This window comes from Podarcis tiliguerta (genome assembly GCF_965153285.1).
Source record: "Podarcis tiliguerta genome assembly, chromosome: 3".
Classification (NCBI taxonomy): Eukaryota; Metazoa; Chordata; class Lepidosauria; order Squamata; family Lacertidae; genus Podarcis; species Podarcis tiliguerta.
Window position 1 is genome coordinate 102,593,634 of NC_139536.1, and position 27,237 is coordinate 102,620,870.

The following is a 27,237-nucleotide window of genomic DNA, read 5'->3' on the forward strand; positions in this document are numbered from 1 at the left end:
GCCACATGAGCCGGAAGCTGTACGCTGGCTCCCTTGGCCAATAAAGCAAGATGAGCACTGCAACCTCAGAGTCGGCCACGACTGGACCTAATGGTCAGGGGTCCCTTTACCTTTACCTTTACTACTACTACTACTACTACTACAACTTCAGTTTGTAATGGAAGTGAGACTGTTCAGTGTCTTACTGGTTTATTTTCCCTTTATATGCTATTTTCATCCAAATTAGCATACTGCTTTATAAAAGATTGCAGGTGACATCTTCAAGGCATCATGCCGTAAAGAATTTGGATTAAACTTGGATTCAAGGGCATGCTTAAAGACATTGTTGGAGAGGGCCCCCTCCCCCAATTTCCCCATGCCACAATTTGCTCCCATTCAGTAGGGTCCCCGGATCTTCAGTGGAGCATTTTGGAGTTCCTAGAGCCAGTGCCACAGGGAGGAAGGGACAGAAAAGTCAACTTGCATCAGCCCTGTTATGTGCATTTTACCCTGAAACCAACATCACATCTGCAGGTATATGGCCCAGGAGAGAAATAAAACAAATACAGGCCAAGGATAGCTAATTTTGGATAGAGTTATCCTAGACATCTTTGTTTAAGGAAGCCCCACCAATTCCTTGCAGTTTTGACCCAGAGAAGTGTACATATTACTGCAGCCTTACTGTGTAGAATGATAATGTACTTCCTGCCCTTCCTCTGAGGTTTGGCTTAACCCTCAACTTCCAAGTTTAGATCGGTGGTTATCAAGAAAACAGTCTTTTTTGTGTTGGCACCCTGTTGGTGAACACATTCACTTGGTGCTATTTTCTTTTAGCTACCAATTTAGTCATATATTTTTTATTTTATCAAGTATTTGATATTTTACATTATTATTATTTTTTTTAGCGTTGCTTCTGTTTTTAATTTTAATGTAGGCTTTTATTTTCTATTGGCTAGTTTTTAATTTATGTTTCTGATCTCTCTAATCTTCCTTGTAAGCTTTCTGAAGTTCCAAGGCTGTATTTTTAAAATGTGTGCATATGCAGCTTAATTAAATAGTATTCAAAATATGCCCAAGAGGTGGTTTGGCTTCCTCCTTCAGCACCAGCCTGTCATATTAGCTCCAAAAATGAGGGAGGAGGGAGGCAGTATCCCTCCCCCTTACATTCTGTATTTTTCGCTCTATAGGACGCACCTGACCATAAGACGCACCTACTTTTAGAGGGGGGGGGGAACAAGGAAAAAAAATTCTCTCCCTCTCTGCGCAGCACCCTTTCAGCGAAGCGGCAGGAGAAACGGAGCCCCTTCCATTTCTCCTACCACTTCGCTGAAGGGGCGCTGCATAGCTTTCCCTCTCTGCGCAGCGCCTCTTCAGCATTGCTTTCGCTGAAGCCATGGAGCCTGCATTCGCTCCATAAGACGCACACACATTTTCCCCTTAATTTTTGGAGGGGAAAAGGTGCGTCTACATGTTCTGTGAGCTGCCCTGAGATGGTGGTATATAAATTCAGTTAATAATAAGAATGTGGAAATGCTTTGTTCTTATGCATGCTACAGTGAGGGGGGAAAGTATTTGATCCCCTGCTAAATTTGCCTGTTTGCCCTCTGATGAAGAAATGACCATTCCACAATTTTAATGGTAGGTTTAGCTGCGAAATGGTAGGTTTGTAGCTGCGAAAGACAGAATAACAACAGGAAAAACCCCAGAAACCCAGAGATTGATGTGCATTAGAATGAGTGAAATAAGTATTCGATCCCCTATCAACTAGCCAGATGTCAGGCTACCTGGTATCTTCACTGTATGTAACGAGCTGAGATTAGAAGCACCTGCTGTAAGGGAGAGGTCTTTTACCTGTAATCCCAGCTCATTACAGTACCTGTACAAAAGACACCTGTCGACAGAAGCAATCAATCCAGCAGATTCCAAAGTAGCCACCGTGACCAAGACCAGGGGATCAAATACTTTCCCCCCCTCACTTTATGTATTTATGTGTATGGAACCAGCCCATAAAAGGATGTTTATTTCCCGAGCTTTTTCCTCCCAAAATGAGGGTGTTTCTGTTCCTGAATGATAAAAACGTCGATTGCTACAATGATCCATCAAGACACTTGACAATTTCCAAGTAGCCTGTGGGCAGGCAACGATTGGCAACCACTTCCTTAGTCTCTGTGCTACCTTCTTCCCTTGCATGCAGAGAACGGGCAAAGATGGTTTGTCCTTGCCTGCAAGCCAGGACCACAAGCCAGGTATGCAAGCAAGCACAAACCATCGTTGGTTGTTTGGATGGATTTGCAAACTATTAGCCGACACAGACTGGGAATAGAGACTTCTGATCTCTGCATATGAGGGGAGGTAGGAGCTCATAAGTTGGGGGCTATGCGTGGCTCAAGCAGGGCTCATCATGTTTGATTTAGCTGGAGAAGAGTTGACTGAATAAGTGATAAAATCCTTGTTTCCCACTCGTCCCAGAGTCTAGCTGGCTGATAGATAGATAGATAGATAGATAGATAGATAGTTTATTACGGCCATAGGCCCATATTCAATACATCATACAGCAACACAGGTATAACAAGATAAAATTAATAAATTAAATTACGTTAAAATCAAGTACATCTCAGACCGTAAGTTTCTAAATTCCATTAAAATAAGAAGATAGCTGGCTGATAGTTCTGCCCTCCCTAATACACTCCTGCCTTATATGAGGCCGTTCATAGACTGGCTCACACACATAGTTTGTTTTAAGGTGTGATTTAATGTGACTTTCCACCTTGGCCATAGTCTACACTATTTCTCTGACCCTCTCACGGCACAGGTCTCTGCTGTTTTTTATCCCTCCCAGAACACCATTAAAGAGCATGTGGTGTATCTCTATATAGGTTCCCTCCCGCTGCTTGTTATTTATCACTGTTTCCTTAAAAACAAACAACCTTGTCGATATAATCTTGCACAGCTGCCATACGTTCTGAGTCCATGCGGCTTTGATTTATTTTTAGAGACCCATCCTCAAGACACTACTTCTACAGAACCATCTAACCAATTCTTTTGTTGTTTGCTACGTTAACATTTCTGTGTGCTGTTATTTTGTCAAGCTTTGCTAAGCCTATGCTTGTAAGATTTTAAGGACTCCTCAAGAGTGAGGTCCGTTCTATACAGAGATGTTCTATAGGTGGTGTCAAGTAAAACCACTGAATTTATTGTGCTTACATTGTCTAGGGCAGCTACCCAAGTGCTATCTGGAGATAGTGAGAACTTTCAAAACCCACATGGTTTTATGATGAGAAGCACTAAAATTTGCAGTGTCAGTAAGCATAGGCCTTGATTTCATGGCTTAAACTACATCAGTTGATAAAGCTATTGATGCCTGTATGATTTTTTTTAAATAGTTTTTTATAATAATAGGAAGTCTTTTTTCGTAATCTTGTACAGGTTGCTACTTGCACCATATGCTGAAATATTTTAATAAACATGTTAGTAAAATCATAGAAAAACCAACTGAATGATCAATTTTAAGGAATAGCAAGTTGCCAGCTTTCTTTAAGCTTTCCTTGATGCAGCAAAAGTTACTTTATTTCTGATCAGAAAGGCTTGTGACTACGGATTGCATTCTGAGTTTTCCTTCTGTAAATGGAGAGGATCCACTTTGTGGAAGAGGCTGCAATCCAGTGGATTCCTCCTTTCCTTTCAGGACCCTGCAACATCTCCCACGTTGTTCCAGAGGTTCTCAGAACCTCTGTCGGAGATTTTCAGGAGAAAGAGGAATTGTCAGGATTTGTTTCCCCACCTCCTTCCAACAGACAGGCTTTTAGATGTGTTTCTTACGTGATCATAAAAGTGGTTATAAAGTTTTATTATCTGTTTTTCATTGTGCTTAAGGTTGCAAAAAGAGTAAGCAACACTTGCAGAGACTATTTCCATTTTCCTCTCTGCCCCTGAAAGAACATTCGCAAGAGGATTACCACTTGCTTCTCATAAACCCTCCATTTAATAATAATAATAACAATCTTACTTTATTTTACTTTTCTGTCAGAAAACGTATTTCTGGCCTTACAGACTGTTGCTCATGAAGTGATGCAAGTTTTAATTTGTTCTTCCTGTTTGATATTCATTTGATAGCGAATGATCTGTCGCTCTGTTAAAACAAACCCAGATGACCTAAAGAATCCAGTTAAAATTAGTATTCCACGCTATGTCCTTTGTGGACAAGGGATGGATGAGCACTGTGAATATGAAATAAAGGTAAGAAGTTTAACTTCTTTTTAAAATGAAAGGTGGGTGTGTTAGAGTGGGAGGAGAGACAGAGAACTACAGGGATTCATGAAGAATCTGAGCTGGTTGCATTTATTATAGGAAGCTTAAAGCCACGGGCACTCTCTATGGATTTTACTATTATAAAATCAGCTCTGCGTTCTGTTGTCAGTTTGCCCACTGAGTCAGTTGTGCGGATGTGGCTCTCGTGCAAATCCTGTATCAATGAGTGCATTTATTCCCCATGTACAAGATGAGCCAGTCCCGATAATAATAGTTTGATGGGAGAAAATTGTCCATTGCAGGGAGCCATAGTGTCTGTGTTCCTATATATGCTTCATTCATCTTAATTTTGCTATTTTCTTTTTCACCGCTGCATAACAGATATCAGTCCTCGATGAGACGTGGACAGTATTCAGGCGGTACAGTCGGTTTAGGGAAATGCATCAAACATTAAAATTAAAATACCCAGAGGTAAGTTTCTAATTAATTTATATCTACATTTGTATTCATCTTGTTTTTTCTGCTCCAGGAACACACAATTTATTGTATTTCCACTAAAAATGATCCTTTCAGGATCTCTGCTACCATGATTCAGTCTTTTACTTACGTGTTGTTCCTTTTCCTTCTTTTGTCAGAGAAAGGGCTGGAAGGATTTTTGTGCTATCATTTACAAGGCTGTGTGTGTGTGTGTGTGTGTGTGTGTGTTTCACTATGAAGCCTACCAAAATTACAGAAGGATTTTGTTGTTTCTTATAATATCACTGACACAAAAGTTCAAAATAGATATTTGGGGTGTTGGTTCCTTCTGAAATTTTTGAGTGTAGAGGAATTCATGAACATACTGAATCTTTCTCTGCATTACCTTTTTACCGTTTCTTTTGTATTTTCCCAGCATTCTGTTGTAGTTTTTAATTGTGAAAAATTCTATGTAATTTTCTGGAAACATGCATTTAATATATAAATACGACGATTTGCAGCATAAAATAAGGATTTGGAAACATCCTCGGTTAAAAAGAAAAAAAAAAGGGCAGAAGAAAAACTAAGCAGTGGATCATAAAGTGCCTGTAATCCTCTTTATTCCACAGCTTCTGTTGGTTTCCTAGTAGCTGAGGGGAAACTTGGGGAGATCAGTGCAGCTCATACAATATGATAGTAGCTTTCCCCAGTCAGTGTGAGAATCTTAAAGGGGAAAGGATGGCTGCCTCCAGATGATCATTGTAGAGCTCAAGAGTGAAAAGGGGCACAATGATGCAGTTATGTCCTCTTTTTCAGGACAGGTGTTTTATCCATTAAGAACAATAGTTGCTTGGAGGTAATCTTTCTTTGGACATTTTATTCATAACTCTAGTGAAGTGAACTTCAGAGTATTAGAGGATTACTGCATGATGCTGTATTCAACTGTCTGCCTCTTCTTGTATTGGTTTATAAATCAGTTGTGCACATTCACCACAGAAGTTCACAAATGTCTTCTGATCTAAAGTTACAACAGAAAGCACATTCTCTCTTCACTACAAAATGACACACACACACCCCTGCCGCCAACAGTGTTTTAATAATGTAATTGACTTCTTGTATTGATTTATAAATCAGCTGTGCACATTCACCACAGAAGTTCACAAATGTCTTCTGATCTAAAGTTACAACAGAAAGCACATTCTCTCTTCACTACAAAATGACACACACACACCCCTGCCGCCAACAGTGTTTTAATAATGTAATTGACTGAGGTGTCTTTTTGAGTATTTGTAGTTAAATTAGTTAAGAGAAGCAAATCTTAAAGGGAAATGTGCTAATTTAACAGTACAGTGGTACCTCAGTTGTCAAACGTAATCCATTCCGGAAGACTGTTCGACTTCGAAAATGTTCAAAAACTGAGGCGTAAAGGGCGGTCGGCAAAGTCAATGGAAATAAAAGAAAAACACGCAGCGGATGCTGTTTGACTTCTGAGGCGTGTTCGAAAATGGAAGCAATTACTTCCAGGTTGTCGGCATTCGAAAACTGAAACGTTCGGCTTCTGAGATGCTTAAAAACCGAAGTGCCACTGTACTTAAATTCAGTTTCTATATATGCTTCGTTGTAGAAGCTCCCATGTTTCTGTTGTCGTGTTCCTGGGCGCTGACAATTTTCTGAATCCCTGGTTTATGGTATAGAAGTACCTAGTAGTTTAAAAATGCATACAATAAGCTTGCAACGTATGAGCATTTAACTTGTGTGCATTCAGCTTTACACGCTTGGCAAAAAAAGAAAAAAGAAATGGAAAAGTGGGGAAGGCGTCCAGGAAAAAAGACTTTGGCAATCCCACCTGTCACTGAACCCAGTGTGCTTTGACTATATGAATTTTGGCTTTAGGCACGTTCCCCAGTTCGTAGCCCCAACATAAGTTGCAGGCTTATTGTATTTGCATATATTTGTAAATGAATATAATGCAGTTTAAATGTCTCTGTGAAATGGTATGCTTCTGTATGTGCACTTACTTTTTGATCCAACCCCATGATTACAGAGGTTTTTGGTGAGCTTTAAAATAGCACTCTTGCTATTTAAGTAGAAGAATGGTTAAAGTTCCATAAATTCAAATATCTAATGTCAAAAGTGTGGGGGGGGGGCGCAGAATCCCAAATCCTGTGCGCTCATTATTTTAGCAGGGCTCTTTTTCACAATCTTCTAACTCCAGATTTATATTTATTGTACATAGAGAAATGCATGCATGCTTGCTTAATTTATGCAATGTCCTGTAGAGGTGAACTTTATAGCTCATTAGCTGTTCAGTTCTGGGCTACTGCCTCTGTATTCTTAATCTGAAGATGCATTTCATGTTTCCGCCACCACATTTCCAAAAGAAGTGTATTGAAATATTGATTTATCATGGGAGGTAAAATTCCAACAGTTTATTAAAAGAGAAGTGCTGTCATCTTAACAGTTTTGAAATTTTGCAGCATATTATTTTGTTGAGTCAGATAAACAAGTTGATGTTGATGACCATATGAATGCATCCAGTCAAAATGTTGGACGTGCTCACTTCAAGACTAATAATGTTGGTGGTGTCAAACACTAAACTTTGGGTATTAATTATGCATTTGGTATTAAATCATGCCTCAATGTCTGCTGGCATTTAGAGACTCATTATTTCCTGACCTTGTAGCATGTTAGATTAAAATGGCGCTTCACAACACGGTCCTAATGCTATAAAGAAGCAATGGGCATGTTGACTGCATAGAATCAACACTTGAGGAAAAGTGGACAGCAAATAGAAATGGATAAAATGGAGGGGGGGGAGGAAATTAAGCTTTTTGTTGACCCTAAGGATACACACTGAGTCATTCTGTTGTGCTTTGTTACTTATATTTCCATACAGTAGCAAAGAGCTTATAAATATAATTCGGTTAATGGATTCCACCAATCAATAGCTGAATACGCTCGGTTATTTTATTCTATTTATTTACAGGGCTGTACATAGTGTATATTTACCAAGCCTCCTCCTCTTCCTTAAGAAGGATCTAGAAAATCGAAGCCATTACTGATTGGTCACCAACTTCTGGAGCAAGGTCCTTGAATGAGTGGTCCAGAAATCCAGGCTGAAACAAATTTTCTAGATCCATTTCAAGCTGGGTTCAGGTCCGGCTTGGGTATGGAAACTGCCTCAGTTGCCCTGTGGGAAGTTCTCTGTCAGGAGAGAAACTGGAGAAGCATGTCCCTTTTAGCCCTGATCTCTCAGTGGCTTTCAATACCACAACTGTGGCATTTTTCAGGAGAGACAGGTGGGTGGCAGGGTCAGCCCAGCCATTGGGTAGGGTGAGGCCGCCATCTCGGGGCAGAGAAGCTGTACCAATTATCAGCAAGGTCTTGTCAAGATCGTGCGAGATCTTGCAGAGCATGAGTGATCTTGCCTGAAATCAGCACCAATACCCGTGCGGCGAGGCAGGAAGTCATTTTCCATTTCTCCTCAAGTGGCAAAACAAGATGGGGGCCCCTGGGTGGTGGCATCATTCAGTCATGTTTCCAGGTCTACTTGGATGTTGTTTTCATGAGGTGGTGCTTGGGGACTGATGTTTGGCCCCATGGAGCCTTCAGTTCAATTTTATCTCTCATGCTGCTTAACATCTATGTCAGGGAAGGTAAAGGTACCCCTGCCCGTACGGGCCAGTATTGACAGACTCTAGGGTTGTGCGCCCATATCACTCAAGAGGCTGGGGGCCAGCGCTGTCCGGAGACACTTCCGGGTCACGTGGCCAGCGTGACATCGCTGCATCTGGCGAGCCAGAGCCGCACACAGAAACGCCGTTTACCTTCCCGCTAGTAAGCAGTCACTATTTATCTACTTGCACCCGGGAGTGCTTTCGAACTGCTAGGTTGGTAGGCACTGGAACCGAGTAACGGGAGCGCACCCCGCCGCGGGGATTTGAACCGCCGACCTCTTGATCGGCAAGCCCTAGGCGCTGAGGCTTTTACTCACAGCGCCACCCACGTCCCCATAATAAATTTAAATAGTAACAATAATAACAATAAAATTCCAGCTGGTACAGATTTATTTCTTGCCTTTGCTGCTTGTCTCTCAGTTCCTTTATTTCCTGATGTTGAAGCTCTCCTTCTTGACAATATTTCCCTGGTTTTGGGGTGTATTGCCGATGTTGGTGATTTGAGCTCTAAAAAGAGATACTCAGTGCAGAAGACCTTAGGCTTATCTGAAATTTGCTTTTTGTATTTTTGGTTAATCAGCTCTTTGTGCAATTTGTATAAACACAGTATAGATTTTCTAAACTTAAATACCATTAAAAATGCTTTGGAGTAAAGCAGAAATTGCACTCCCCTCCCTTTTCCCTTTCTGAAGATCTGCTGCTACTACTCACACCAGATTTAACTTAAAGGGAGGTTGTTTGTTTGTCTGCAGGTATATTTCTATGTGACAGCTGTTCTTTTAGACCCTGGGGCCTGCTATTAATTCTGAGAAGTCAGAAACACATCCATCTCATCAACACTAAGAATTATTGCTATCCTTTGATGAGTTTTCATTATTAGCATTTCTCAGAGGCAATGGTGGCTGAAATTTACAGCACTGTTTGGTCTCATAAGACAAGAAGGTTTCATAAATGCTGCCAGATGTTACCCAGCTGAGCTTCTGTGCAGTGAGAAAATCGTCTTTAGAGGGGACTGTAAAATCATCTTTGGAGGGGCCTGCTAATGTGGTTATGGAGATTTTTGTTTCACATAGAAGCCAGAGTGTGAGACCCTGTCAATTTCAGGACTGTGACTGGAATACATAATGACCACACCGGTCAGAACCTAGTCAATACATTCTTATCAATTTAGTGGGGGAAGCTGACTAAAAAGCAAAAGATTGTGTGAGCATAGCCTTACAATAATTTATAATTCTTGCCTGTTCTCCTTTGATAATCACATTTATAAAATCATAGAATACCGTAGAGTTGGAAGGGAGCACGAGGATCATTTAGTCCAACCCCCCTGAATATTTTGCCCAATGTGGGGCTCAAACCCATGACTCTGAGATTAAGAGTCTCATGCTCTACAAACTGAGCCACAAGCAAATGTTTTAAGGTATGAAGAGTGCCAGTATTGTTATTTAGTCGTTTAGTCGTGTCTGACTCTTCGTGACCTCATGGACCAGAGCACGCCAGGCACTCCTGCCTTCCACTGCCTCCCGCAGCTTGGCCAAACTCATGCTGGTACTTTCGAGAACACTGTCCAACCATCTCGTCCTCTGTCCTCCCCTATTGGTCCCTGCTTAAAATTGTTTTGCTTCTAAAACACTCCTTAGGGCATTAAAGGGGGGGGGGAATGCTACTACAACTGTGTTCAAGGTGTTAGGTCACGAAAGAACTATTCCAGGCTTTATGAAGATTACTTATTTATTTACTTCTGCATTTGTTTGCATCTTTATTGGTATTTATTGGTACTTTATTTATTTGCTCCCTCGGCCAATAAAGCGAGATGAGCGCCGCAACCCCAGAGTCGGTCACGACTGGACTTAATGGTCAGGGGTCCCTTTACTTTTACTTTACTTATTGGTATTTAAAAACTAATAGCGTAAAATAATTGTAGCATTTCCATTGTAAATGGAAAATATAAGCCGCGCTGTTGCATGTAAATACTCAACTGTCCTCTTTAGTTGGCATCCCTGAAAACTGTTTGTGTAGTGCAGTTGATTAGTGCAATTTGAACTAAATGGAGTTCATCGTAAATTAGGTTAAGTGTAAAAATTTGGGAAGGTTTCAGTCCACCCCCCCAAAAAAAATTTCTCTATTATTTTGCTCAGATAAATAATACAATCCAGATAAAGTTAAGCATTCCCTTGCTGCAGGGATGGGAGGAATTTGACCCAGATTAGAGCACGGCAGGAGGGAGGTATAACTCCTAAATTCCGGAGAAGCTATTTTCTGATCTGCTGTTCCAGTTCTGATTGGAGCGCCGGCGACAGCTTTTGCAAAAAAGAAAAAACAACAGTATTATTTGTTTCTTTGTTTGTTGAATTTATATACCACCCTATACCCAAAGGTCTCAGGGTGGTTCACAGAGCAAAATCAGAATATAAAACCGTAATATATATATAATCAAAATAAAAGCAACAAACTCAAAAAACCACCACATTTTAAAAGGGCATAGGATGTCAGTCAAATTGAGAGAAGAGTCACATAAACAAATAATAATGTTGCACTTGAAGTAAAACAAAAAAAACTCAACAGGAAGTTGAGCAGTAGTCTGTTGTACACATGCTTTTTAAAAAGTGTATGTGTAATGTATTGTGTTCTTTGGCCCTCAGTGACCAGCTGGAAGTTATGTTTAAAAAGCAAAACAAAACAGATGATCGTCATTATAGATACATTAGATATACATTCAGATTGTAGTAGTTACCGTATTTTTCGCTCTATAAGACGCACTTTTCCCCTGCTAAAAAGTAAGGGGAAATGTGTGTGCGTCTTATGGAGCGTATGCAGGTGGGAGGCTCTGTCAGCGCTCCCTTTAAAGTGCCGCGTGGAGCACGTGTGCGGCTCTTGGAGGTGTTTCCCGAGGAGGGAGAAGGGCTGCCCTTCTCCCTCCTCTGGGAAAATCCCCCAAGAGCCACACACATCCACTGCACGCTCTTTAAAGGGAGCGTGGCTCTTAGGGGAGCCTTAGCCGCACGCAGCCTTTCCCAGGCAGGGGATGAAGGCTCCCCTTGCCCGGAAGAGGCTGCAAGCGGCTAAAGAAGAAGCCAGGACAGTGAGCGGGATGCATCCCGCTGGCTGTTCTAGCTTCTGGTTTAGCCACGAGAAGCATCCGCAGGGGAGCGGGGAGCCTTCATCCCACTCCCCTGCAGAGGCTTCATGCGGCTATCCCTGGCTTTTGCGGGAGGCAGGGGAAGGGACAGAGAAAAGCTCCCAAGAGCCGCACTCCCTTTAAAGAGTGTGCGGCTCTTGCAGGAGAAAAACCAGTGGGCTTGTTTTGGCTGAAGCCAGGAGGGCAAGAGGGATCGGTGCGCACCGATCCCGCTTGCTCTCCTGGCTTCAGGGATAGCCCCGCAAAGCCTCCTGAGCGAAGATGGAGGAGCGCTCCCTCTTAGCTCAGGATGCTTTGCGTTGCTTTCTTATTTCTTGTTTTCCTCCCCTCAAAACTAGGTGTGTCCAATTGTCCGGTGCGTCTAATAGAGCGAAAAATACAGTAGTTCATTACTATGCTGGATGAGTATTTGGAAAGAGAAATTTATCATTATCTAGGAAAGATTCTTAAAAAATTGGCCACATATAGAAAAGCTATGTTCAGTTCTAGAGAACAGAGGAACCAGATGTTGGGAAGAGTCAAAGTAGTGCACAGTACATAGCTGAGCTATGGAATCTTGTTGCCACAAGATGTGTTGATGACCACCAACTTGGACAGCTTTTAAAAGATTAAAAGGAAAGTCCACCAATGGCTACAAGTCATGGTGGCCAGATTACCTCCAACATTGAAAGCAGTGTACCTAAATACCTTTTGCTGGAGTTCATGAGTAGGAGAGGGCATTTGTGCCCATGTTCCGCTCCTGGACTTCCCTACAGGTATCTGGTTGGCAACTGTGAGAACAAGATGCTGACTATAAAGGCTGTGGGTTGGATCCAGGAAAGCTTTTATAGATCCCTGGCTTGCACTCTTTGGATCTGTGGGACTCTTTCATAAACTTGAATATACCTAATATATATGTATTAACATAGCATATCTTGAAATCTAGTGGATATAGCTGAGCATATCCTGAAGCATATCACCTCATCTGTCTCCTGAGAAATCTCTATGTGGGACAAGAAGCTACAGTTAGAACTGGATATGGGACAACTGATTGGTTCAAAATTGGGAAAGGAGTACGACAAGGCTGTATATTGTCTCCCTGCTTATTTAACTTATATGCAGAATTCATTATGCGAAAGGCTGGGCTGAATGAATCCCTAGCCGGAATTAAGATTGCCGGAAGAAATATCAACAACCTCAGATATGCAGATGGCACACCCTTGATGGCAGAAAGTGAGGAGGAATTAAAGAACCTTTTAATGAGGGTGAAAGAGGAGAGCGCAAAATATGGTCTGAAGCTCAACACTGAAAAAAACAAAGATCATGGCCACTGGGCCCATCACCTCCTGGCAAATAGAAGGGGAAGAAATGGAGGCAGTGACAGATTTTACTTTCTTGGGCTCCGTGATCACTGCAGATGGTGACAGCAGCCACAAAATTAAAAGACGCCTGCTTCTTGGGAGAAAAGCAATGACAAACCTAGACAGCATCTTAAAAAGCAGAGACATCACCTTGCCAGCAAAGGTCCATATAGTTAAAGCTATGGTTTTCCCAGTAGTGATGTATGGAAGTGAGAGCTGGACCATAAAGAAGGCTGATCGCCGAAGAATTGATGCTTTTGCATTATGGTGCTGGAGGAGACTCTTGAGAGTCCCATGGACTGCAAAAAGATCAAACCTATCCATTCTTAAGGAAATCAGCCCTGAGTGCTCACTGGAAGGACAGATTGTGAAGCTGAGACTCCAATACTTTGGCCACCTCATGAGAAGAGAAGACTCCCTGGAAAAGACCCTAATGTTGGGAAAGATGGAGGGCACAAGGAGAAGGGGACGACAGAGGACGAGATGGTTGGACAGTGTTCTCGAAGCTACCAGCATGAGTTTGACCAAACTGTGGGAGTCAGTGGAAGACAGGAGTGCCTGGCGTGCTCTGGTCCATGGGGTCACGAAGAGTCGGACACGACTAAATGACTAAACAACAACAACAATATATATGTATTAGCATAGCATATCTTGAAATCCAGTGGATATAGTTGAGCATATCCTGAAGCAAAGTAAAAAGAACTGGTGGTGCTGTGATCTAAACCACTGAGCCTCTTGGGCTTGCTGATCGGAAGGTCAGCGGTTCGAATCCGCACGGTAGACTGAGCTCCCATTGCTCTGTCCCAGCTCCTGCCAACCTTGCAGTTTGAAAGCACGCCAGTGCAAGTAGATACTGTATTTTTCCGTGTATAAGGCAATACTTTTTGTCGTCTTATACACGGACAGGGAATGCAGAGGGGTGACATGTGATTAATGGCAGCAGCAAGCAGGAGATTGGCAGCGGCGATTGGGTGGGTGATTGGTGGCTGCGGCAAGGTCTGCTGGCGATTAGCTGTGGCTGTGGCAATTGGGCAGGCGATTGGCAGCTGCGGCAAGTGGGCGGGTGGGCTGTTGGTGGCGGCGAGCGGGCAGACAATTGGCGGCTGCAGCAAGGTGTGCAGTTGAAAGTTGCGGGCAGGCGGGTGAGCGATTGGCGGAAGTGACCTCCCCCACCCCCAAAACAGCTAAACAATTTAATTTCTTAATTTTGGGTTTAAAAAATAGGGGTCGTCTTATACATGGCGGCATCTTACACACGGAAAAATACAGTAAATAGGTACCGCTGTGGCGAGAAGGTAAACAGCGTTTCTGTGCACTCTGTTTTCCATCACGGTGTTCTGTTGCGCCAGAAGCAGTTCAGTCATGCTGGCCACATGACCCGGAAAGCTGTCTGTGGACAAACGCCGGCTCCCTTGGCCTGAAAGCGAGATGAGCGCTGCAACCCCATAATTGCCTTTGACTAGACTTAACCGTCCAGGGGTCCTTTACCTTTACCTTTACCTTTACCTTTACCTTATCATGAAGCAAAGTAAACAGGGCTGGGGCAGTGAACACATAAGGATAAAACTGGTATGACTTGAGGGAATAAACTTGGTTCTATGGTAAATTTATTTCTGTAAATAGCCCGTGGCTTTACTAGTCCTGATTTTTTTTGTAAGCAATTTAAAATCCAGTTAAGGCTCCATAGTGTTTATAGCACTATAAAAGGTTTGCATGGACTTCTAAATTGCACTCCACTCACTTTTTATTAGAATTCTGCGTATGAACACTACCCTAGACTACTTATAATGAACACAATGGTGAAGTCATTTATCAAATGATGTTACCTATCATCCATGATACTACCAGTGTTTACTGCTCTATCCAGCTAGGCCCCCCAAAAATTGCTTTTGGGAATGAAAGATGTCCCTAATCTGGATAAAAGTTTTCTGCAGAATTTAATTTGTTTCCTTAATAACATCGGGCAGACCGATGTTAAAATAATAATGCAATAAACCATGGTGTCTAGATCTCCTCTACAAGTCTATGTGGAAGTGGGTGGGATTCTGCTCATTTTTTTCTGGCTATGGAAATCAAGCCATGCTGTCATTTTTAGTTTAATTAATGTCTGCTTAGCCTATGATGAAAATATTGTACCATAATTTATAGACTAGATATTAAGCATGATGCCATCAGGAAATTGAATTTAACAGAACAATTCCCAATATAAAAAAGAGAGCACCCCTACTTTTGGGGGTTGGCAAGGAGAAAGAGATCAGTTTCCATTCGGTAGGTCATAGCCAGTCATGCACTTACTTCCGTAAATTGCAGATGTGACAATAAGAAGCCCTGCATCCCATCATTGTGACCTGCCAAGACAGTACAAGTGGTTCAGAGACCTAGGCCATAAGATTTGGTGTTCTTCAAACAGAACCAAGGACAGCAAACGGATGAAAGAAACCCTTGATTTGATTGAACTGTTGTGTTTCAGAAATATGACCTGACCTGAAATAGGTGATAGTCTTCTCCCTTGTAAAAAGTTTGAAAAAGGTTTTACTTTGCCTTAATTGGCTTTTTTAATCAAATGTTTGTTCAAATTATATTTCCCCTTCTGACCTGTTTTAGAGCTGCTTGCTGTAAGAAGCTATAAGTAAGGCAGTTTTGGCTTTCTTACCGTGCCTCTTGAAAGCTCCGTAGAAATGTAGGCAAAAGCTGTTTTATCCTCAAATAAGTTACTGGAGAAATCTTCCAAGGCAAGAAAGATAAGAGTTGTCAAATTTCCAAATATATAGTGCTACTTCCAACTTAAGAACTTTTTTTTTGTCCAGTTCCTTTACTCGAGGAGTTTCAGGACTTCTCTAGAAGATGAGGCTTGAGTTACTTGTTTAAACTTCAAAAACTTTAAACTAGGACACTTTTCCCCCTTTTCATTATAAGCTCAAAAGTAAGTGAAGCAGCCCCTGACTATCTACAGAAAGAGACCACTTCTGATTTTTCTCGAATCAGACATTGAAAACCAGGACAAAGGATCAGAAGTCAGACATAGCCCTTGAAAAACTGAGAAAATCTAGGCCTGAAAATGTTAAATACCTTAATGCTTAAGGTGACATTATTTTAATATTTCTCTCTGTAGATTTGAAAGGCTAATGCACAAAAATCAAGTAATAATGAAACATTAAAAATTATTTCTGCTCATATTCTGCTTCTCTTTTCTTTAAAAGTTCCCCCTCTCACACCCCCAATCTGTATTGGGGGCACTAAAACAGACTTTCTTCTGCTTTGAAAATGAAAAAAAACTGGCACTGCTTTTTTATTATTTCATTTATTTATAGTTGCATTTATATCCCACCTTTCTTCCATCATAATACCTGAGGGGTATTGTGTGTGTGTGTGTGTGTGTGTGTGTGCATTATTAATATATATGTCTTATAATACATGTGTTCTGTGTGATGAGCTGGAGACATCAGCTGCTCCACATTGTGCCCCTGCCTCCTGAATACAATCTTTGGTACTTCTATCTATGCTGACTGCCAAGGCACTTCCGGTTCAAGGTGCTGACTTTGAATTTTAAAGCCCTTCAAAGCATAGAATCAACACATCGTAGAAACCACCTCTGCCTATTTTGGCTGCTATCATAATTACATTCCTCAAATGGGGCCCTGCTTCATCTTTCATCAGTGCAAGGAGAAGCTAAGCCTTTATCATAATTGCCAGAGGCTGTGAACAATCTTCCTGTGGAGTTCTGAAACCGAACTTGGTAGCTGCCTCTGGAGAAAGGCTTGCAAGGAACACCTATTTCAGCTAACTGCTGTGGCTCTGTGGGTGGCACGAACAAAGCCTGAGTTAGTAAAAACTGCTTTGGGGTGGGGTTTTTTTGTTGCATTCCCCCTGCTATCTTAAATACCGTTTTGCTTGCTTGCTTGCTTGGAAGCTGTTTTGAGTCTATGACAAAGTGGCTTAGAATTCTAGGCAGTTCTAAAAAATTGTCTCCAAAGAATGGAAGAAGGATTGTTAAGCATATCGGGTCGGATTCAACTAACTGGTCCCGCTAGCAGAAGCCCATGCAAGGGTTTACACAAGCGCAACAGGACTTCTCCCCCCATGACTCTCATTGGCTCGGGTATGTGTGGTAGACCCCCCAAAACAGCACACGGGGGGGGGGGGGAGCGAGGTCGCTCCATTGGGCTTAGGCTGATGAAACATTTGTAACGTTAAATTCCTTCTCCTCATTGCTTTTTGCATTTTAAGGCCGTACTGCTGAATTCATTTACTTAAGTGTAAGTCCCACTGAACCAGGTATGTCTGACATTATTGCACTACAAATATTTTACAAAAGAACTGAACAGGTCTTGTGTGTACTAGATTATAACCTATGGTTATATAACCTATGGTTATAATCTAGGTTTAGGTTATAACCATAGTTTATAATCTAGTATATGCATGACCTCTTCAGTTCTTTTGTAAAACATTTGTAGTGCAGTAATATGCCAGACATACTCCCATCAGTGGGACTTACACTTAAGTAACCTTAAGGCACAAGACTCTGTGATAGTTTGACTGACATAGGCTTGTCCTGCCCACAATTACAGTGGTCCCTCGGGTTAAGTACTTAATTTGTTCTGGAGGTTCGTACTTAACCTGAAACTGTTCTTAACCTGAAGCACCACTTTAGCTAATGGGGCCTCCTGCTGCTGCCGCACCGCCGGAGCACAGTTTCTGTTCTCATCCTGAAGCAGAGTTCTTAACCTGAAGCACTATTTCTGGGTTAGCAGAGTCTGTAACCTGAAGAATATGTAACCCGAGGTACCACTGTATATTAAAAATGAGTTTGAGAATGCTGTTGCCATTAATGCTGTACAAGCAAGCTGCCCACGTACATCCTTTCCCCTCTGTATCTTATTTCATAGTTGCTAAGAGCATTTCTCAGTTGATTCATTCTCTGTTGCGTCTTGCAGCTGGCTATGTTAGAATTTCCTCCCAAGAAGCTCTTTGGAAACAAAGATGAACGAGTCATCGCAGAGCGTCGGAATCACTTAGAGGTAATAGAATTTTATTTTTATTTTTTAAAAACTACTTCCTTTAGATATATTTACACAGTTCTGTCTGCTTGACCAATAGGAACCATTTCCATGTGGTAGAAATTAAATAGCCCATTGGTAAATGGGCAATCGCGGCTGCTTCATTTGGCATGGAAGATGGCAACAGTATATCAAAAAGTAATGTGGCACATAGATCAGAAAAATTCTTATGGTCTTGTAAAGAAGCATCGTAGGAGTTGTAGGAAATATGTTCATTAGAGGGCTAAGAGGTTGGGAATGAGATGAGTATTTAGAACAGAGGGAAGATTTTATAGATCTTTTCGATTCTGAATTATTAACTTGCTGTTTTAGCTCACATCAAAAGTAAAGGGAGCTATATAGACCCATAAGAACGCCCCACCAAAATATGTATAGGGCAGTAGTTTTATTAGACCACCAAAATATCACAAAACAGTATGCAAAATTTCAAGTTCTCAAGAATTCTCATTATAAAAGTGTGACCAGATGCAGATTCTGTGGCCTCAATACCCACATTACACACCCAAACACACACACAGAGAGAATATTACTATATGTACTTCCCTTTAATGCATTGACTGTTCATGCATGGGACAGGCACTAACTATTAACTACTGTATCTCAGAGTAAAGAAAACAAAATTCTCATAGAATCTTAGAGTTGGAAGAGTGCTGAGGGTCATCTAGTCCAACCCACAGCAATGAAGGAATCTCAGCTAAAGCATCCATGACAGATGACCATCCAACCTCTGTTTAAAAACCTCCAAGAAAGGAGAGTCCACCACCTCTCATTGGAGTCTGTTCCGCTGTCAAACAGGTCTTAGTGTCAGAAAGTTTTTTCCGAATGTTTAGTCGGAATCTCCTTTCTTGTAACTTGAAGCCATTGGTTCAAGTTCTACCTTCCAGAGCAGGAGAAAACAAGCTTTCTCCCTCTTCCATGTGACAGCTTTGAGATATTTGAAGATGGCTATCATATCTCCTCTCAGTCTCCTCTTTTCCAGGCTAAAAACGCCCAGCTCCTCAATCAGGCTTAGTTTCCAGACCCTTGATCATCTTGGTTGCCCTCCTCTGCACACATTCTAGCTTGTCAACATCCTTCATAAATTGTGGTTCCCAGCATTGGACACAGTATTCCAGGAGTGGTCTGACCAAGGCAGAATACAGTGGTACTATTACTTCCCTTGATCTGAACCCTATACTTCTGTTGATGCAACCTAGAATAGTGTACTGTACAGTCCTCTCTCAGCAGTATAAATGTCTAACCATGGTAGAGGTGCATAGCTGTCAAGCGTCCCTTATATGGCGGGACAGTCCCTTATCCCAGCGCCATGTCCCGCTGCTGTCCTTTATTGATGATGTCCCTTAAATTTCCCGGGTTTCAAAGGAAGCAGCTCCTCTCCCTCCCTGCCGGCCGGGGAGGAGGGAGGCTCCAACTGTGTTGCTTGGCTGCATTGCTCACCCAATAAAGAGTCTAAGAACAACTGGGAGGGTGGGGCTTGCATGCCTTGTGCCGATCAAATCGGCCACGTTGTCTGGGGACTCGCCTTTGCTCAGCGCTTCCCAGCGGAGAGGTGATGGTGGTTTTCCTTGCTGCATCCCCTTTCCCAGGTTGCTGCACTATGGGAACCACGGCTTGAGGCTTCGTTTGGCTGCTGGCTGGGCTTTCTGCCTTTGGCTTGGAGGGGCTCAGAAGTCAAACATACCTGTGCTGGGAAAATCCCTTATTTTGACTGCTGGTCCCTTATTTTCGAGGCTGCTGGCCCCTTATTTTCAAATCTGTAAGTTGACAGCTATGTAGAGGTGCAGGACCACATGGGCTTGCCTCACCCGTCAACGTTCTCGCATTCAGCAAGAAGATCTAAAGGAGGGTTGCATATGACCCACCAAAAGCTCAGGGGGAGGGGACGACGACAACATGGGGACCCCCAGCAAATAGGCAATATATTTAGTTCCCCATCTCCCGCACATTCCCCCTGCCCTTTTACATTTCCCCCCAGCAGTTGCATATCAGCATTGGGCTTCCCCAAGTTTTCAGCAATTCGTTCTGAACTGGAGCTCCTAAGAACACCCCAAAACACATGCTTTTAAAGTGTGTTTTGCCGCTTCCAAGTGCACTATTAATAGTACCAGTCTGAAGGTGCCTGCTATGCCACAGCCAGAAGATCAACGCTCACATCGATTGCTGCCAAAGGCATCCCAGCAGGAAAACAGCACAGCAATCAGCATAATTAGGTCAGCATTCAGACAAAAAGTAGCTCTCATTGTGGACTACTTCTGAAGGCATCTCAGTGCTAGAGAGCCAGCTTAACAGCAGTCAGCAAAACACCATCCCTGTTAGCAGGCACTGGTGGAAATAAAATAGAAGTGAAGCAAATTAAACTTCAGGGGGATGGGGAGGGATAATTGGAAGCCAACCAAATGAACTGTGTTTACATCAAACAGCCCGGCTGGTCCCTTCATTTCACATAGAAAGTCAGTTTATTCCATAAGCAGGCGATCACATTCGTCTGAGGTCAGTAGGCCAAGACAAGATTTTCTTTATGGAAGTGGCTGGCAGCAGCTGAGATACTGTCTCTGCTTGTCACCTCGAGGGATAGTGCAAAAGGCCATTAGCACCAGGTGGCTGGCTGTAAAATTTGAGCGCTGCTCCTTGATCAGGAAGCAAGGTTTGCTGGGCTTTGAAAATTGTCAACTGTAGATATCCACATGCAGCTGGGAAGCAGGGAATGACATCCCTGTCAGTAAATGTTTATTGCTTTGATGAAGGATGCTTCTCACCTAGTCAGTAGCCTAGTAGTACTGTTTGCATTCTCCTGGTAGTTTGCAAGCATCTGGCTTTAGCAAATTTAATGCATGTGTAGGAACCAGTTTCTGCGCAGGAGAATCCATGGTGGGATGTGAACCTCTGTGAATGGTGGTTTGGTAGTTGTTATTGGAGGAAATGTGTGGATTCAGAAATAGCCCATGGTAAAACAGAGTCCCGTTAACTGGTACAGTTCTTTCATTTTTAGCTTTCTGTGAAAAGCTTTCTCTCACATCAGACTGCACAGAGCATTGAAAGGTATTTTTTCCCATATGGGAGTTAAAAGTATTTCAACTGGAAATTAAAATGAAATCTAAACAGTAAGATTTCTCAAAGATTTAAGATTTTTTGGTCAGAAAATAGTTATGCGGTAATGTGTTCTGTCGCTGCTACTGTTCACAGTAGTTAGATAAGACTTTGAAGGAAAAGTTTCTAAAAGAACTCACTGAGCTAGCAAAACGATATCTGTGGTTTATCAGTCCAAATTGCACATAGGGACTCACAGCACTCCTCTTCGCAAAAAACTTCCCTGAATATAGACGTTAGGGAGAACAGTTCTTGCCTATCCTTTTCCCTGACACCCTAGTTTTCTGTATGCATGGATTTATTTATTTGGTGAGGTGCAGCATTCATCATGTCTGCCCCCATCTGCAGTCTGAAGTGAAGGCACCTAGACATGAGTTTGCCAGCTCAGTGAGAACTAAGCCTAAATCTCTGGCTTATTTTGTCAACTTTTAATTTAGTGGTCTATGAGGGCCTGTTGCATGGTAAAACTCTAAATTAATTGTTCAGCAGTTTAAGTACTGCAATTTAACTTTAAAGCCACCCTTGCTTAATTAAATCTGTCTTGACTGACACAGCCAAGAATTTTGTTGATTAAAGTTAATGAATAGAAGTTAATGTTGTTTATCCATTCATGCCATTTGATAACTATAAATAGGGGAAAGCTGTCATTATTTGACTGTTTTTAAAACCATGGCTGTGCGGGTGTGTGTATTTAAAGAAGGGAAAGTAAAGCATGACAAAATTTAGTATTAAAATTACTCCCCTTGAAAAGTAGCAACTTAGCTGCCATTGGACACCTGCACCAGCTTTGTTAAGATGCAGTCTTTTGGACATCACAAAATGAGCACTGAACAACTCTGTGCCTGGGATATGGCTGTGGATGTGTAGCTACTGTTTATAAAAGTTGCACCAAATGGCTACAGCATTATGAGACAAATGGAACATGTAAATCCACATTATAACATCTTATTACATCATATATGGTACCATATTTTGGGAAGCTGTTTAATGTTTAGGGAAACTTTTAATGTTTGACGGACTACTGTATTTTAATAATAATAATAATAATAATAATAATAATAATAATAATAATAATAATATTTTATTTATACCCCGCCCATCTGGCTGAGTCTCCCCAGCCACTCTGGGCAGCTCCCAATCAAGTGTTAAAAACAGTACAGCGTTAAATATTAAAAACGTCCCTGAACAGGGCTGCCTTCAGATGTCTTTTAAAGATAGGATAGCTACTTAGGATAGCCCTCTGTCTGGTTCCCTGTAACCTCACTTCTCGCAATGAGGGAACCGCCAGAAGGCCCTCGGCGCTGGATCTCATTTTAATATTTTGTTGGAAGCCGCCCAGAGTGGCTGGGGAAACCCAGCCAGATGGTGGGGTATAAATAATAATAAATTGTTGTTGTTGTTGTTGTTGTTGTTGTTATTACATATGTGTCGGGTTTTGCAGGCCAGCTTGTCAATAAAAATGCCTTTGTTCAGCATGTGATTGTTATACCAGCCCACACTGTAACCCGTCTCCAACATTTTTGTGACCCATGCAATGCTGACTTATTGCTTCATTGCACATCTAGCAGTAATTGACTTCTGTCATTGTACTGCTGGTAGCCGCTGCTTATCCTGCATCTGTTTGTATGGCCACCGTCACACCACAAAGTGTGGTACTGCACTGATGCAGCACACTTTGTGCCCAGTAGTTCATAAGCATAGCTTTCCGTTACTGTTGTCTACTGTTCTCAGAAAATACATCAGTTTAAATTAACATGCTTGTGAGTCAATTTATTGGTTGACATCACAAATTTGCTACCTTCAAAGGAAATTGCCTAGGAAATATTCTTCTTCTCCCCAAGTCTGGCTCCAGAGTGTAGAGTTCAGTGTGTTCCAGAACCACAACAAAGGGCACACTCTCAGTATTGGCTATTCCAAGCAACTCATATATTAGGTAACTTTTTTGAAACTGGCATGGTATGCTAGAAATCTCAATTTGGCCGTCTGGCCCAGAGCCTTTGCTTTCTTAATGGCTCATTACTTTTCCTTTGTTTTCTTAATGGCTTATCTCCTAGGCGATTGATTACCTTTTGAGGAAACTAGCCTGTCTTTAGCTTTTAGCTTTTAACATTTGCTGGGTCCGGGGGATTAAGTGCCTAGCACCCACAAAGTCATAACATAAACTCATAACAATAAACTTCCTTTGTCTTAATGACTTTCCACTTTCCTGTTTCCTTTTGCCCAGTTGTATTTAGTGCTAATTAACACAGCCATTTCTTGTCATTAGGTGCTTTTCAGATAAGTTACGTCTTTTTGGAATTGCATGTGCAGCTTAATGCCTGCAAAAGGGATTCAGCATATGGCCATTTATTCTTACAGCACTTGCCTAAAAAACACAAGATTTGTTGGGTTTCTGTACAGATACTTATGAGGTTAAAAGAAAAAGGGTGTTCCAGGTATTGTGCCTCAGTTCCGTGTTAGGTGTAAAAATAAAGCCTACAAAAATCCTGACCTTTGAAACACTAGACTTCCTGAATCTCTATCCTGGCTTTCATTTGCTGCCTACACGTCAAGATAAAGGAATAAACAAATGCCACGAATGTTGCAGTACATCAAACCGAGTTGCTTAAGGCTCTGAAGGGCATATGCTACTAGTTTTATCAGATTGAAGAGTCGAGTTATTATATAAACAGCATCACATTGATGCCTAGCAGTAGACAGTTGTAAAAGAAGATCGTGCAATGGAGCTTGCTTGCAGAAACGAATGGAATTTCATCCTCAGGATTCAGTTCCGTGACATGCCATCATAACAAAGCAAACCGCAGAATGATTTTTATATGGGGAGGGTGGGGAAGTAAGGCAATATTGTTTTCTACCCAGACTCCTTCACCCTTTTTGGATTATGTCCACTTCTGTACCCCAAAGATTATCAGCTTGTCATTATCAGTTTGTCATTGAATAATCTGAATCATTGGGGTTTCTTCAAGCCTATTGGTCAGCCCTTTTGTATTAATCCCCACGACGGGGTGAGCTCCTGTTGCTCGGTCCCTGCTCCTGCCAACCTAGCAGTTCGAAAGCACGTCAAAGTGCAAGTAGGTAAATAGGTACCGTTCCGGCGGGAAGGTAAACGGTGTTTCCGTGCGCTGCTCTGGTTCATCAGAAGCGGCTTAGTCATGCTGGCCACATGACCCAGAAGCTGTATGCCGGCTCCCTTGGCCAATTAAAGCGAGATGTCAGAGTCAGCCACAACTGGACCTAATGGTCAGGGGTCCCTTTACCTTTACCTTAGCACTTGGATGGTTGTTTGTAGGGGTTGGCCATTCACTTTGGGCTGATCCCAGAGCTTCAAAGCTTCATAGCTATCGTAGCAGCTGCCCAAACCCCAATATGTGCCTTCAAAGATGTTGCTGCTGCCTTCAGAAAACCAGTGGGGGTCAGTGCTCTTTTGTGGGGCTGTGGGGCAGCATTTATTCCTCCTGCCTTGGACACTTGCCCCCTATGTGCCTTTTAAGACACCAAGTAAGGAGACACCCAAAGCTTCAGAAAACCAGGTGCAAAGAGAAGACTTGCCTGAAGCAGAACAATGCAAAGCGGCTCCCTATCCTGAAGCACTGAGCGGCACATGGCATTTGCAGGAACAAACTTGTCATGGCTCTTCCCTAAATACAATCATTTAGGCAAGACGTTAATCACTGTAGTTGCTCATATGCCTTACCCTATTTTATTTATCTTCAGATAAAATGTGGGGGGGAATCCAGTCAAATCAAGGAGAGGGGGAACCCTTCTGAAAACAGTAGTAAGGGAAACAGTTTTGTTTTTCTGGTGGGATTTTATGCAACTGTGCTCAGTTAGGAAGAGCTGTCAAAACTGCTAGTTAGATGTCAGTTGACAAAAAATTATTAAGAAAATTGTTTGTGTTTCCAGTTACAGAGCTTTGCAAGAATTGCTTTAAGGCAGCACCTTATTATCGTGGCTTCTCCAGTTTTAGGCCTCTGTTGTTACTGCGCCTCTTTTTTCCCCTTTCGTTTTTGCTTCTTTGACTCAGCCAGTTTGACATTTTAAAAGATTACTAAATTGCTACTTTTTTTTCATTTTGGTCATATATTAACTTTTTTGAAACTGGCACGGTATGATTTATATGCTAGAAATCTCAACTTGGCTGCAGATGGTTTTCATTTTAGAGGAAAAGGTGGATGAAGTGACTAATATTGGTGTGTTTCTGGGGGGGAAATACATTGTTTTCCAGTTTAACCTTATTTAATTTCCTTTGCTGTCAGATCAGAGCAAATTTTTCAAATGCGCTTGCCAGTCTGCACCGGGGCTGTGTACCTGTATACCTTTCAAACTGTGATTTTCACGTTCAGAGCTCAAGTGTATCAATAAAGCGACCGCTCAGGCAAGGACGCAAGATGCACTTTGGTCTTGTCCCTTTTCAGAGCAACCTTATCAATCACCCCTCAGTTTTTGATTTCACCAAAGGAAGTTGAGGGTGATGCATGTCAAGCAGTTGGGTTAGCCGTTTGCCGGGACCACTCCAGCAAATGACATCCTGTCACTGCTGACCCAGAGATGCGTAGGAAATTCAATTCCTTTGTTGTTGTCTGCGAATGGATTTTGACAAGACTTCTTTTAACTAGTGCTCAAGAGGGAAGATGGATTTCCTTCACTAGCCAGGCATATTCTGAACTTTTCAAACAGGGCCGTAACACATCCCTAAAAAAACACAACAGATTCACAAAACTACTAAACCCCTGTAAATTCTAGGTTCCCCCAACAGTTTAAATAGTGTTGCTGCTGTTTTCATCTGGGGCAAAGAACATCAGCTTTATTGCTTGTGTGTGCTGTAAGGAATATTAAATCCTAGGGATTCTGAATGAATTTAATGTTATATATTATATATGGGTGCAGTAGGAAGCATTACTGTAGATAATTATTGCAGCTTGAACTTTACTTGCTTGGACATTTAGTCGGTTTCGTAAGGCTCAACATAATGTGAGGTGCACTGGGAAACTCACTAAAGCAGAGATCCGTGCAAGAAACACCTGCAGATTATAATGCTACGTTTTACCTTGGGTGTGAAAAAGCAAACTCTCAGCTAGGCTGTTACAGACAATGGCTTCTCTCCAGTTCAGAACAACCGTTGGTAGAAATGCAGACTTAAAAGTACTGGTAGAAAAAATATAGTTGTACCTTGGATCCCAAACGCCTTGCAAGTCGAACATTTTGGCTCCCGAATGCTGCAAACCCGGAAGTGAGTATTCCGGTTTGCAAACGTTCTTTGGAAACCGAACATCCGACAGGGCTTTTGCGGCTTCCAGTTGGCTGCAGGAGCTTCCTGCAGCCAATCAGAAGCTGCGCTTTGGTTTCCGAATGTTTTGGAAGTCGAATGGACTTCCGGGACGGATTCTGTCCAACTTCCAAAGTACGACTGTAATTACTATTCTGATTCTTCTTATTGGCGGGCATGCATACTATAGGTAAAGGTAAAGGGACCCCTGACCATTAGGTCCAGTTCGTGACCGACTCTGGGGTTGTGCCGCTCGTCTCGCTTTATTGGCCGAGGGTGCCATCGTACAGCTTTCGGGTCATGTGGCCAGCATGACTAAGCCGCTTCTGGCGAACCAGAGCAGTGCCCGGAAATGCTGTTTACCTTCCCGCTGGAGCGGTACCTATTTATCTACTTGCACTTTGACGTGCTTTCGAACTGCTAGGTTGGCAGGAGCAGGGCCCGAGCAACGGGAGCTCACCCCGTCGCAGGGATTCGAACCGCCGACCTTCTGATCGGCAAGCCCTAGGCTCTGTGGTTTTAACCCACAGCGCCACCCACGTCCCATATGCATACTATACCTAGATTGAAATCTAGAGCTTTTCAATGTATTGCTCATGTTGTAAATACTTCAAAACATTGGTTCCTAACCAGCTAGAGATAGGACAAAGAGTTCTCCATTTTTTTCACACGTTCATTTTCATATGCTTCATATGTTCACATGCATGTTGGGTTTGTAAAATCTATCCCAACCCTCAATTTTCCCACCTCCTTTCATTATTCCTTGATGCTTTCTGTAAACTGGAAGCAGAAATTAATCCAACCTCAGAGAGTTGGTTTTGTCAGTTGCAAACCTAACTTTCCTTTTCTTCAGAGTAGTTTGTACCATGTAAGCTTTAAAACAGTGCAGGTATTGGTAATCATGATTTTTAAAAAAGAAAACCTTGAGTTAAACTGTGCTGTTGACTTCAAAGATTTGCAATAGATTATGAGAACAGTGCAAGCGAGCCAC

The 27,237-nt window shown here is 42.2% G+C and overlaps 1 protein-coding gene across 5 annotated transcripts in view; it reads left to right on the forward strand.

Moving 5' to 3' along the window:
* Positions 1–27,237, forward strand: part of KIF16B (kinesin family member 16B) — a 112,790-nt gene that overhangs the window by 79,463 nt on the left and 6,090 nt on the right. For all 5 annotated transcript variants that reach the window (XM_083431444.1, XM_083431445.1, XM_083431447.1 and 2 more), the window contains 3 exons: positions 4,093–4,215; positions 4,609–4,698; positions 17,771–17,854. In XM_083431444.1, coding sequence (XP_083287570.1) covers positions 4,093–4,215; positions 4,609–4,698; positions 17,771–17,854 — 297 coding nt within the window. The remainder of the gene's footprint in view (positions 1–4,092; positions 4,216–4,608; positions 4,699–17,770; positions 17,855–27,237) is intronic.